Source organism: Wolffia australiana, chromosome 12 (genome assembly GCF_029677425.1).
Source record: "Wolffia australiana isolate 7733 chromosome 12, ASM2967742v1".
Taxonomy (NCBI): domain Eukaryota; kingdom Viridiplantae; phylum Streptophyta; class Magnoliopsida; order Alismatales; family Araceae; genus Wolffia; species Wolffia australiana.
Genome location: NC_135846.1, coordinates 2,593,265 through 2,605,520, shown reverse-complemented (window position 1 = coordinate 2,605,520; position 12,256 = coordinate 2,593,265). Strand labels below are relative to the sequence as shown.

At 45.1% G+C, this 12,256-nt stretch overlaps 2 protein-coding genes across 2 annotated transcripts; both read left to right on the top strand.

Moving 5' to 3' along the window:
* Window positions 1–8,928, top strand: LOC144710586 (DNA-directed RNA polymerases II and V subunit 8A-like). The gene is made up of 5 exons (XM_078584397.1): window positions 1–86; window positions 1,169–1,251; window positions 2,220–2,380; window positions 2,487–2,581; window positions 8,694–8,928. Exons 2-5 carry the CDS (start codon window positions 1,179–1,181, stop codon window positions 8,803–8,805), a joined length of 441 nt encoding a protein of 146 aa, XP_078440523.1. The 5' UTR covers window positions 1–86; window positions 1,169–1,178; the 3' UTR covers window positions 8,806–8,928.
* A 1,301-nt stretch (window positions 8,929–10,229) lies between these two features.
* On the top strand, window positions 10,230–12,256 carry LOC144710117 (uncharacterized). Its single transcript, XM_078583791.1, has one exon. It carries the CDS (start codon window positions 10,282–10,284, stop codon window positions 12,082–12,084), a length of 1,803 nt encoding a protein of 600 aa, XP_078439917.1. The 5' UTR covers window positions 10,230–10,281; the 3' UTR covers window positions 12,085–12,256.

The window sequence follows — 12,256 nt, the reverse complement described above, 5'->3', positions numbered from 1 at the left end:
AATCAGTCTTTTTCAAAATTTATCGCGCGGAGTCCAACCCCTCGTTTGTTCTTCTGCTTCTCGCGGGATCTGCTAGAGCTTCTCTGGTTAGTATCTACCTTCGCAGAATCTACTGTCTGTTGGCTTCATCTATCGTCTCTGTTCACTGGTAATCATCGATTTCTAGGGTTTTTTCTCTTTAAATCGGTGGACTGTCAACAAAGTTAGTGTAAAAAATTTAAGTGTTTTGTCGCTACCGCAGATTCTGGTGTTTCTTTCTTTCATCTATCAACTCTGTTCATAGCTAATCATCGATTTCTAGGGGTTTTTCTTTAACTCGGTGTAGTGTCAACAAAGTTAGTGTAAAAATAATCGAATTTGAGTGTTGTTTCGCTACCGCGGAGTCTGTCCATTGTTGGCGTCATCTACGAACTCTGTTCACAGTTAAACATCGATTCCTAAGGTTTTTTCTTTAAATCTGTGGAGTGTCAAGAAAGTTAGTGTAAAAAACAATCGATTACGAGTATTTTTTGGCTACCGCGGAGTCTGTCGATCGTTGGCTTCATCTATCTACTCTTTCACAGTTGAACATCGATTTTTGATGTTTTTTCTTTAAATCTGTGGAGTGTCAACAAAGTTAGTCTAAAAGCAATCAAATTTTAGTGTTTTTTTGCTACTGCAGGGTCTATTGTTCGTTGGCTTCATCTATCGTCTTATTCAATTGTTTCTCCTGGATTTCTAAGATTTTTCTTTAAATCGGTGGAGTGTCAATAAAGTTAGCTGAAAACAATCGAATTCGAGTGTTTTTTTTTGCTACTGCAGAGTCTATTGTTCGTCGGCTTCATCTAATGTCTCTGTTCAATAGATAATCCTCGATTTCAAGGGTTTGTTCTGTCGGCATAATGGCAGAATCGCAAGTGTTTTCGTGTTTTTGGGGCAGATGGAAGATTCGAACTTGTTATTTTTATAATTTTTAAGATTCTTGCCGCTAATTCTTTGATATTGGTGGGTTCGACTTGCTTTCAGCGTTTCGTCCGTGAGATGTTGTTGATGGGCTTCACAATCATTCTTTTTGCTGCAATGCGCGGGATTCGCATTATTTTATCGAGATTCTTTGGATCGTTGATGAAGTGTCAACCATGTTATTGTGAAAAAATCGGATTTGAATGTTTTGTGCACCTTTTGACAGGGTTGTCGCCATGGTTGAACTTCTCTTTGAGGATATATTTACTTTGACGAAGATTGATCCTGATGGCAAAAAGTTTGACAAAGGTATTTCTGTTCTTCGTGAAGTCCTGTCTGTAGTGCTTTTTCCCGTTCCAATAGAGTTATTGCTTATGGGACTAACAAACGAGAAGAACGATCTATATTTGGTTCACACAGATCACGATCTTGTGTGCAGCTAATTGAAGTGATGCAGCATTTTAATTTTTTCAAGTTAAAGTTTCCAAATTTTGCTCACTATGATGCTGATCCTTATTTCTTTTTCTGATAATCCTTTTATTTATTGCAATTGAATGATTATTTAAAAACAATCTCTATTTGGTCAACGCAGCTAACCATATCGTATACAGCTAATTGAAGTGACGTGTTCTTGAAAAAAAAATTGAAGTGATGTGTCAAACTTCCCATATGTTTCCTGGACTGATCTTTCTAAGACTCTGATCCTTATTTTTTCAATTTTTTCATCTATTAATGATTTTTATGTTACCTTAGCTGAATTTGGCTCACTCAGATCGTCATCGTGTATACAGCCGATTGAATTGATGCAGTCTGAATTATCAAAGTCAAAATTGTCAATTTTTCTGTGACTTATCTTTCGAAGATGCTGATCCTTATTTTTCAAATAGTTTTGTATATATTTATGATTTTTTTCATAGCCAATCTCAATTTGGTTCACTCATATATCCATCGTGTATACAGCTGACTGAATTGATACGATCTGATTTATTGAAGTCAAATTTCTCAACTTTCCTGTGACTGATCTTTCTAAGACGCGGATCCATATTTTTCTAATACTTTTTTATCTACTAACAATTTTTTTGATTTCCGTTCTCAATTTGGTTCACTCAGATGACCATCATGTTTACAGCTGAGTGAATTGATGGGATCTGTTTTATCGTAGTCAAATTTCTCAACTTTTTCTGTGACTGATATTTCTAAGATGCTGATCCTTTTGTTTTCATATGTTTTATATTTGTCGCAAATGAATGATTATTTTATTTATAAATGATCTACAGTATCTCGCATCGTTGCGCATAGTGAGCAATTTGACATGGATCTGCAACTGGATGTGAATACCGAGGTGTATCCCATGCATGTTGGGGAAAAATTCACTTTGGTTTTAGCTCCGACTCTGAGCCTGGATGGAACTCCTGATAGCGGTTATTTTTCTCAAGCGGTGGGATTTTAATTTTAAATTTCTCTTGCTCTGTTTCTTTAAAATATAAAGACATTAATGGAATTTCAATTCTTAATTTTTCTTTTAAATTTTTCAAATCTTTCAGGCCTCTAGGAAGTCTCTTGCCGACAAGTTCGAGTATGTAATGCACGGGAAGCTGTACAAGATTTCAGAAGAGGGTTCTGGACCTAGAGTGAAAGTGTATGCTCCCAGCCCTTAATTTTTATTTAATTTTTATACCTCATGTAGAGTACCAGTTTCTGATGATCTTCCCTCTTTTTCTTGAAAAAAAATTCATATTTATTTTTACCAGTAATGGCTTCTGAGTGTTTGCTTCTTATTTCAAAGTTCTGAGGATTCTTACTTTCACCTATTTGATTACTTTTTTTTTTGAAAAACACCAATTTGATTACTCAATGGTGGCTGGACTTTGACTTATCATTTTTATAAAAAATAAAAAAATAAAAAATCGCCCTCTATGTATGTTCTTGTAGAAGCTTGCTAGTAATATAAATTAAAATTGATTATTTTCCTTGTCAATCTGTTAATCTTTTAATGTAATCTACATTAGTCTCTTTCCTGTCTGTAGGTTTATAGAACTGCTATTTTCATCTATTTAATTGTTAGAGCGGCCTAAAAACTTTACAAACTCCACTGTGTTTTTAATTATTTAAAATTGAAGACAAGAAGAAAGAACAATTCTTGATACTCAAACAAAGAGATTACAAGGGGTTTTATAGGGAGCCCTAATGGGCTAATAATAGAAAGGGCCCTTAATGGGCTAATAATAGAAAGGAGCTAATAATAGAAAGAAGAAAAGAAAAGGAAAGGAGACAATAATGTCAACACTCCCCCTCAAGCTGGAGCGTGGATGTTTTCCACACCCAGCTTGGAACAGAGCTCCTCAAACCGAGGGGCATGAAGCCCTTTGGTGAAGATGTCTGCAAGCTGTTCAGCTGACGGAACATATGGCGTGCAGAAATTTCCCGACTCAAGCTTCTCTTTAATGAAATGTCGATTGATCTCAATGTGTTTTGTACGATCATGCTGGACGGGATCATGAGCAATGCTGATAGCCGATTTGTTGTCACAGAACAGCTGAACAGGGGAAGAAACCGGACACCTTAGTTCACGAAGCAGTTGGGTAATCTAAAGTGCTTCACAAAGACCACGCGCAAGGGCACGGAACTCCGCTTCAGCACTTGATCGAGAGACCACTTTCTGTTTCTTACTCCTCCAAGTAATAAGATTGCCTCCCAAGAAGGTGCAGTACCCAGAGGTCGACCGACGATCAACCACAGATCCTGCATAATCGGCATCAGTGTAGACTTCTAGACGCAGACCACTGTGACGCATTAAACATTAATCCACGGCCAATGGTGCCCTTCAAGAAACGGAGGAGGCGATGGGCAGCATGAAGATGACTCATTCGAGGGTTCTGCATAAACTGACTTAGAACACCCACTGTATATGCAATGTCGGGACGGGTGTGGGTGAGATAGAGCAGTTTGCCCACAAGTCTTCGATATTGTCCGGGCTCAGCCGGATCTTCATTCTCATCCGCACCAAGTCGATGACTCACATCAATCAGTGTCGAAATAGGCTTGGAGTCTTCCTTTCCCAGCTCGCAAAGAAGATCCACTGTATATTTCCGCTGACAGATGAAAATCCCACTCGAAGAATAAGCCACCTCAATACCAAGAAAATATCGTAATGGGCCAAGATGACGTATGGCAAAGTCCGACGACAGATACATAGCCAGCTGAGTAATGGACTTCGTATCATCACCTGTGATGATAATGTCATCCACGTACACGAGAAGAATAGCCACTCCCCCGGACGTGGAATGACGGTAGAAAAGCATGTGATCTCCATTACACTGACGGTATCCCCGGTTCTTCATGGCCATGGTGAAACGGCCAAACCAAGCACGAGGAGATTGCTTCAAACCGTACAGCGCTTTCTTCAGGCGACAAACAACTGAACTCGGAGTAGACGGCACTAAGGAGGCATATCCAGGAGGTAAGGCCATATAGATCTCCTCAGTCAAATCACCATGAAGAAAAGCATTCTTGACATCATATTGCTGCAATATCCAGCCCCGATCGGCGGCAAGAGCCAAGAGAATCCGGACAGTGTTCATCTTGGCCACAGGGGCAAACGTTTCCTGATAATCAATGCCATACTGTTGGGTGAACCCTTGCGCCACAACACGTGCCTTGTGCCTTTCAATAGAGCCGTCGGAATTGTGCTTTACAGCATAAACCCAACGACTGCCAACCAAGTGCTTGCCCGGCGGTAGTGGAACCAGATCCCATGTGTCATTTAGGGCAAGTGCTTGTAGCTCCTCCTCCATTGCCCGACGCCAATGGGGAAGAGAGAGCTACGTCCACCGTCTTTGGAAGGAGATAGTGTCAAGGGAGGTGAGAAGAGCGTGGTAGGATGGGGAAAGACGATGAGATGAGATGGATGCGGCTAATGGATACAATGGAGAAGGATGAGGGCAAGACACAAGTGCTAATGAAGGATTTTCAAGAGGAGTGGATGAGGAGGATGAGGGAACTTCAGGGGTAGGAGGAACACGAGGCTTGCGACGAACAAGAGTGATACCATAGCGTTTTTCTGGCGGGCAACGGCGTATAGGTAAAGGGCACAACATAGTGGGATAGAGGATCCGATGGGGACTCTGCAGGAGGGTTCGATGAAGCAGAGGATGGATCTTTAGTAAGGACAGGTGGATTTGGGATTGGTGCAGGCAGAGGATCAGAGGACAAGGTGTTCATGGGAATATCAGATGGAGGCTCTTCGAGAGGAACAGGCAAGGAAGGACTTGGGACTGGTGGCGAGGAGATGAGTTAGGAAGAATAAGAAATTCAAGGGGATCTGATTGAGGTGGTAAAGAAGGAGAAGGTGGAGAAGATGAGGGGTATCTGGAGTGAATTCGTCAAAGGTAGCATCCTTGGTGACAATAAATCGACGAGAGGGTGGATGATAACATCGATAACCCTTTTGAGTAGAAGCATAGCCGAAGACACATTGGATGGCCCGAGGATCAAGCTTGTCACGACCAAGGCGGTGGTTAGGAGCAAAGCAAGCGCACCCAAAGACACGAGGGGTAAGATTGGTTCGAGAGAAATGTTGGGAAGGAATGCTGGAGACAATCAATGGGAGTAGAGTAGTTAAATGCGCGAGACGGAAGGCGGTTGAGAAGATGAATGGCAGTTAGGACAGCTTCAGCCCAAAAATACTTTGGCACATGCATGTGAAATAAGAGGCTCGAGCCATTTCAAAATGTGAAATTGTCGTTCTGCAACTCCATTTTGCTAGGGGTGTAAGGACATGTGGTTTCATGGATGATGCCTTTTTCTTGGAAGAAAGTACTTAACGTGGAATTGACATAGTCTCGGGCATTGTCGGAGCGGAAGCAACGAATAGAAGTGCAGAATTGAGTTTGAATGAGAGAGTAGAACTGAGGAATAACAAGGGAGATCTCTGATTTATTTTTCAAGAGATAGGCCCACGTGAAGCGAGTAGCGTCATCAATGAATATACATAACCACCGAGCACGGACGTGCTATGAACAGGAGGGTCCCACACGCCGGTGTGAGCGAGAGCAAAAGGAGTCGTCAAATGGGAAGAAGAAATAGGATCGTGATGCGATGATGTTTAGCAATTCGACAAGCATCACAAACAAAGCGGTCCACAAAGTGGCCTTGGAAAAGTTTTGGAGATAAGCGATAAAGAGTAGCAAAGGATGGATGGCCGGGCGTCGATGGAGAAGCCACAAACGCTCATGAGGCGCCGAAGGGAACTGCAGCGGCAGCAACAGCGAGGAGACAAGGAGATCGAACAAGATAGAGACCCTCATGCTCCTCAGCAATGGAAATCGTCCTCCCGACACCTTATCACGATAAAAACAGGTATTAGGAGTGAATGTAAGATCTTGGTTCAGATCACGAACAAGGCGGGATAAAGAAAGAAGATGATGAGCAAGCCGTGGAACATGAAGGACTTTAGTGAGGTTCATCGAAGGAGAGAGACACACGACCAATCCCAGCCACAGTGAGAAGATCACCGGAAGCTGTTTTAACTTTGGAGGAGCCGGAAACGGGTTCATAGGTCACAAAGCTCTAGGATTGGGTGTCATGTGGGCAGTGGCACCAGAGTCAAGAAGCCAAGTGGATGATGATGACAGCGGAGATGGTGAAGGAGGAGGAGAAGGAATGGTGGACATACCCGCGTTAGCTAGAGAGCACGAGCCCACGACTGGAGGGTTAAGCAATCGCCGAAGACGTTCCACTTCTTCAGGTGTAAAGCCGGGAAGAGAAGCACTCGCCGAAGACGCTCCACTTGGAAGAAGACCATAGGACAGAGGCACTTGACCAGGCATCGGTACTTGGTTGACAGAAGGTGCAACCGTGGCGAGATTGCTCTGTTGTGTTCGCTTCCGTTGAAGCTTAAAGCACGTCTCCTTGGAGTGACCCCGCTTTTTGCAGTAATTGCAGAAAAGGGAAGGATCACCTTTGGAGGATTCCTCAGTCCGAGTAGATGGACCACGAGACGAAGCTCCTGCTCAAGTCGATGTGGTCGTCACCGAGGAGTGCGTGGAGGAAGACGAATGTGCTACAAGTGCAGAAGCCGGGGTCTGGGACTGCTGGCGAGATACTTCAATTCTCGCGCTGCGAAGCGCATCCTTGAAGGAAAGCTCTTTCTCCCGGTGTATAAGCTGAGCCCGTACCGCTTCATATTCCGGGTTAAGTCCTATAAGGAACTGAAAAACCCGAAGTTGAAGAGTGTACTTGCGATCCACCGAGTGAGGGTCCGGAGGCATGTAGTGATCAATCTCATTCCACAGAGAAATGAGTTCTGTGCTGTACTCCATGATCGTCCTGTCTCCTTAGCGCAGATTGGCGGCCCGATGCACTAGCTCATACAGTGTGGCAATATTATTTTTCTTGGAGTGGCTGTCAAGGGCCGCTTCCCACACGGCCCGGGCAGACTCAAGAGACAGAAATTCACCCTTGATACTCGGTGAAATACTATCCAAAAGCCATCGATGGACCACCGCTTCAACGTCTAGCCAGTCATAGTACTTGGAGTCTGTCTTGGAAGGCCCTTCTTCAAGTAAATGACGCATCAGTCGTCCCTTGAGAGTAATCTGGACATATTGCTGCCACTGAAGAAGGTTAAAGCCGGTGAACATCCCATCTGGAGGCATCCGAGGCAGAGAAAACGGTCCAGGTGAAGCCGACCAATTCCCCGACTCAAGAGGTGCCTCCGAAGCATTTGACGTTTGACTCACACTGGGTGGCGTCGATGCTGGCGTCACACCGGAAACCGATACAGGCTCCGCCATCTTGATCACAGAATGAAGTGTCGCACGAGGAGCACACGGCTGCAGGAACGCCCGCGGCTATTGGTTGCGTGCGCGGCTGAAGAGTCGAGGAGGGAGCGCGGCCGCGACCGAGAGGAGAGCGCGCGGTCGAGAGGGAAGCGTACGCTGCCGAGAGAGAAGCACAGCCGAGGAGGGAGCGCGGTGCGGGAAGCTGGAAATGTGGCCGGAAAGAAGCTGCGCCGCCAGGAGCAGGTAGCCAACCGGAAGGAGAAGGAGCTCAAGATCGTGGCGAATGTTGAAACGCCAGAGATCGGAGCTACGGTCGAGCCCAGGAACCCGGATTAGGGTTAGGGTTAGGGCTCTGATACCATGAAGACAAGAAGAAAGAACAATTCTTGATACTCAAACAAAGAGATTACAAGGGGTTTTATAGGGAGCCCTAATGGGCTAATAATAGAAAGGGCCCTTAATGGGCTAATAATAGAAAGGAGCTAATAATAGAAAGAAGAAAAGAAAAGGAAAGGAGACAATAATGTCAACAGAAATAAATTGATGACTTCATCGTCATCACAGTTTATCATGGGACTGCGTACCTGAGCTCCGGCTTCTTCATTCCTCGTCCCTCTGAAAGTTCTGAAGATTCTTACTTTCACCTATTTGATTACTTTTTTTTTGAAAAAACACCAATTTGGTTACTCAACGGTGGTTGGACTTTGACTTATCATTTTTCTAAAAAATAAAAAATAAAAATGCTCTTGTAGAAGCTTGGTAGTAGTATATATTACAGGGTGATTGATTATTTTCCTTGTCAATCTGTTAATCGTTCAACGTAATCTACATTAGTCTCTATCCTGTCTGTAGGTTTGTAGAATTATTATTTTCATCAATTTAATTGTTAGAGCGGCCTAAAAACTTTAGAAACTTGACTATGTTTTTAATTATTTGAAATAAATTGAACTGGGATTTCAAATGTTTCAGGGAGATGTATGCATCGTATGGAGGTCTGCTGATGATGCTCAAAGGAGACCCTTCAAACGCGGTGAACTTCGAATTAGACCAGAGGCTGTTCCTCCTCATCAGGAAAGTCTAATCATGTTCCCTCATTCGAATCAGTCTCGGTTTTGAGCATAATCGTAATCTGTTACAGTCAAATAGATTTAATTTATGTTCATCTTTTATGATTTTTTAAAAGAAGTTTTCATCTTTTTTGTTACTTGGTACTCTTATCTTTTTTTCTATTAATTGATGAAATGTGTTAGTTCCTCAATTTTTTAGGCTGTGATTGATCATGGCTAATTATTTTGATTAAATCGAGTTTGAGGGTGATCCCTCTCTGTATTCGAGATAGTCGTTTATTTTTGCGCCTGTCTAACTAAATTGTCAATATGCATATTTTTCACCTTTGATGACTAGTTAATGCTGGTTTTTTTATAATTATTCGACATCGTCAACTAAAATAGGTTATGTAATTTTAGGGTTTGGCCCAGTAGTGGTTAAAAATACAGTTTATCGATTAGTCGAAGAACTTGTTCAAAGATTGGGTTGGATTAATGGATGAATTCGAGATCAATTTTAACTTTAGTTGGATTGATCAGTCTCAAGTTAACTTTCTGATTAAGATCAAGCGAGGATATGATTCTGTTCACCTTTTTGCCACAAAAAAACATAATTGAATTTCAAGTGGGAAAATGAAAATACATTTTCTCAGGCATTATTAGGAAAGTGCAAAATGGCGTTTAAAATATTATCTGCTTTAAAGGCAATGCAATTCTAATTGAGCATTTCATGCCTCAAGTTTGTGCCGCTGTGCGGATGTGTCATTGCACAGTGTGGTTTTAATTTTAATGATTAGATTATCTGCTAAGCATTTGGGAGCAAATGGTGGTTTTGATAGGTTATTTTGTAAAAAAGTCGTAATTAAAATAAACTACTTATGTGGGTGATTACTAAACAAGTTCAGTCCATATGCCAAGCATTAACATGCCTGGGGCGGAGGAAATGAGGACTGTTAAGCAGTTATTTACATATAAAATCATAAACAAAATGCATAACTCTTGGGGGTGATTACTCGAGTTCAGTCCCTGAGTTTAAAACCTGATCTCAATGGATTTTTTCGCATTAAATGCGGGTGATTACTCAAAAATTTCAGTCTACATTTATATTAAATGTTTATCAGTTTATATTAAACAGTTTTTTCATCCCGGGGACGAGAAACTCTCAACCGTCGGATCTGAGAAACCCATCAACAAAGGCTAATCTCAGCCGTCCATTGTATAGCCCCTCCATCATAGATAGAGACAGAGAGTGATAGGTTGTATGATCACCACTAGATCAAGAAATTCGGGACCAAAATACCCCTATCCAGATGGCTCAATCGCAGCCGTCGGCTAGATAGTGCGCACCAGATCATCCCCAAAAACCCAGGAAAACTCTCAACCGTCGGATCTAAGCAAAGGCCAATCTCAGCCGTCCATTTTATAGCCTTTCCATCATAGATAGCTGAGCCCAGAGAGATTTAGAGAGAGAGAAGAAGAAGAAGAGGGGGGGGGGGAAGGAAGGGTCGGCGATGCAACAGACGGCACCCCCGACGCCGCGCGTGCACCCGCAGCCAATGGACGGCGATCCGGCGCCCGATCTGCTGGGCCAGATCTTCCGCGCAATCTCAGCCCTTAAATCGGCCTACGCGCGGCTGCAGGAGGCGCACACGCCGCACGATCCGGCCCGGGTCCAGGCCGCCGACCGCGACGTGGTGCGGGAGCTGGTCCGCCTGTCCGAGCTTAAGCGAGCCTACCGCGCCTCCCGGCCCGAGCCCGGGCCCGGCCCCGGCTCGGACCCCCGGCTCGCGGCCGAGGTCGAGGAGCAGCTCCGCCTCCTCCGGACCTACGAGGTCGTCGTGGGCCGGTTTCGGGCCCAGATCCGGACCCGCGACGCCGAAGTCGGGCTGCTCCGGGACCGGATCCGAACCGCCGCCGAGAAGAAGCTCGCCCTCGACGCCCAGCTCAGACGCCGCGACCTTCTCCGCACGTGCGACGACCCCCGCGTTGACTTTTCCAGCCAGGAGTTCAAGCTGGGTCAGGTATTTGGCACGTGTGGCACCGGTCGCGTCGGCTTCTCCAGCCAGGAATTCAAGGTGGGTCAGTTTTCTGGCACGTGTGACACCAGAAGCGTTGACTTTTCCAGCCAGGAGTTTAAGGTGGGCCAGCTACCTGACACCGGTCGTGTCGACTTTCCTAGCATGGAGTTTATGCTGGGTCAGCTTTCTGGCGCCTGTGACAGCAGAAGCGTTGACTTTTCCAGCCAGGAGTTTAAGGTGGGTCAAGTGCCTGGCACGTGCCGCACTGGTCCGGTTGACTTTCCCAGTATGGAGTTTAAAGTGGGTGAAGTGCTTGGCACGTGTCCCAGAAGCGTTGACTTTTCCAGCCAGGAGTTCAAGCTGGGTCAGATATCTGGTGTTGACTCTTCCACAGAGAAGCTGAAGCTGGGTCAGGCCTCTGGCACGTGCGAGGAAGGTGTTGACCTCAAAAGTCAAGAGTTGAATCCGGGTCAAGTCTCTGGCACAAAGCTGAGGTCTCCAAGATCAGGGCCTCAGACTGCCCAAGTGAGTGAAGAGGATGCTCGGCCTGCGCCGCAGGCAAAGCCTCTGAATTCTGTGGTTACAGAGTCGGAGAGGGCCGAGCTCGTCGCCGGCGCCGCTGAGCTGGCGTACCGCGCCATCCATGGATTCTCGAAGGCGCTCGTCAACATGATGAAGGCGGCCGGCTGGGACCTCGACGCCGCCGCCGGCGCCGTCGAGCCCGGGGCCGTCTACTCCAAGAGGGCACACAAGAAGTTTGCCTTCGAGGCCTTTCTCTGCAGGAAGATGTTCGCCGGGTTCGAAGGCGGCGCCGTGCCGGAACCAGACCGCGAGGACGAGCTCTTGATGGAATACCAGACGATGAGATCGGCGGATGCAATGGAGGTTTTAGGGCAAAACCCAGACTCTGAATTTGGGAAATTCTGTAGGGAAAGGTTCCTGGCTCTGGTCCACCCTAAGATGGAGGGGTCCTTCTTTGGGAATCTGGACCAGAGGGGGTATGTGGCAAAAGGAGGGCATCCCAGGACTCCATTCTACCAGGCTTTTCTAAAAATGGCAAAGAGTGTGTGGCTGCTGCAGAGGTTGGCCTTGTCCTTGGGCTCTAAATTTAAGGTTTTTCGTGTCGAGAAGGGGAGTGGGTTTGAGGAGATTTGCATGCAGAGTGTGGTTCCTGTGGAAGGGGAAGAGCTTGGGCCAAGGATTAGGGTTGGGTTCATGGTGATGCCCGGGTTTGTGGTTGCAGGAAGGGTGGTCAAATCTCTGGTTTACTTGCCTGGTTGCAGATCTTCTGCATGAGAAGAATCCTCCTTTCTCTCTCCACTTTTTGAGATTCTCTCTCTATCAGGGTGTGTGAAAGTTGATTCTGCATTGGAATGACCAATCATGTCATACATACATCATCTATCTACATTTTCTCCCTATGTACGCGCCATCTATATTTCTCACTTTAAATATTATATTTCCTCTC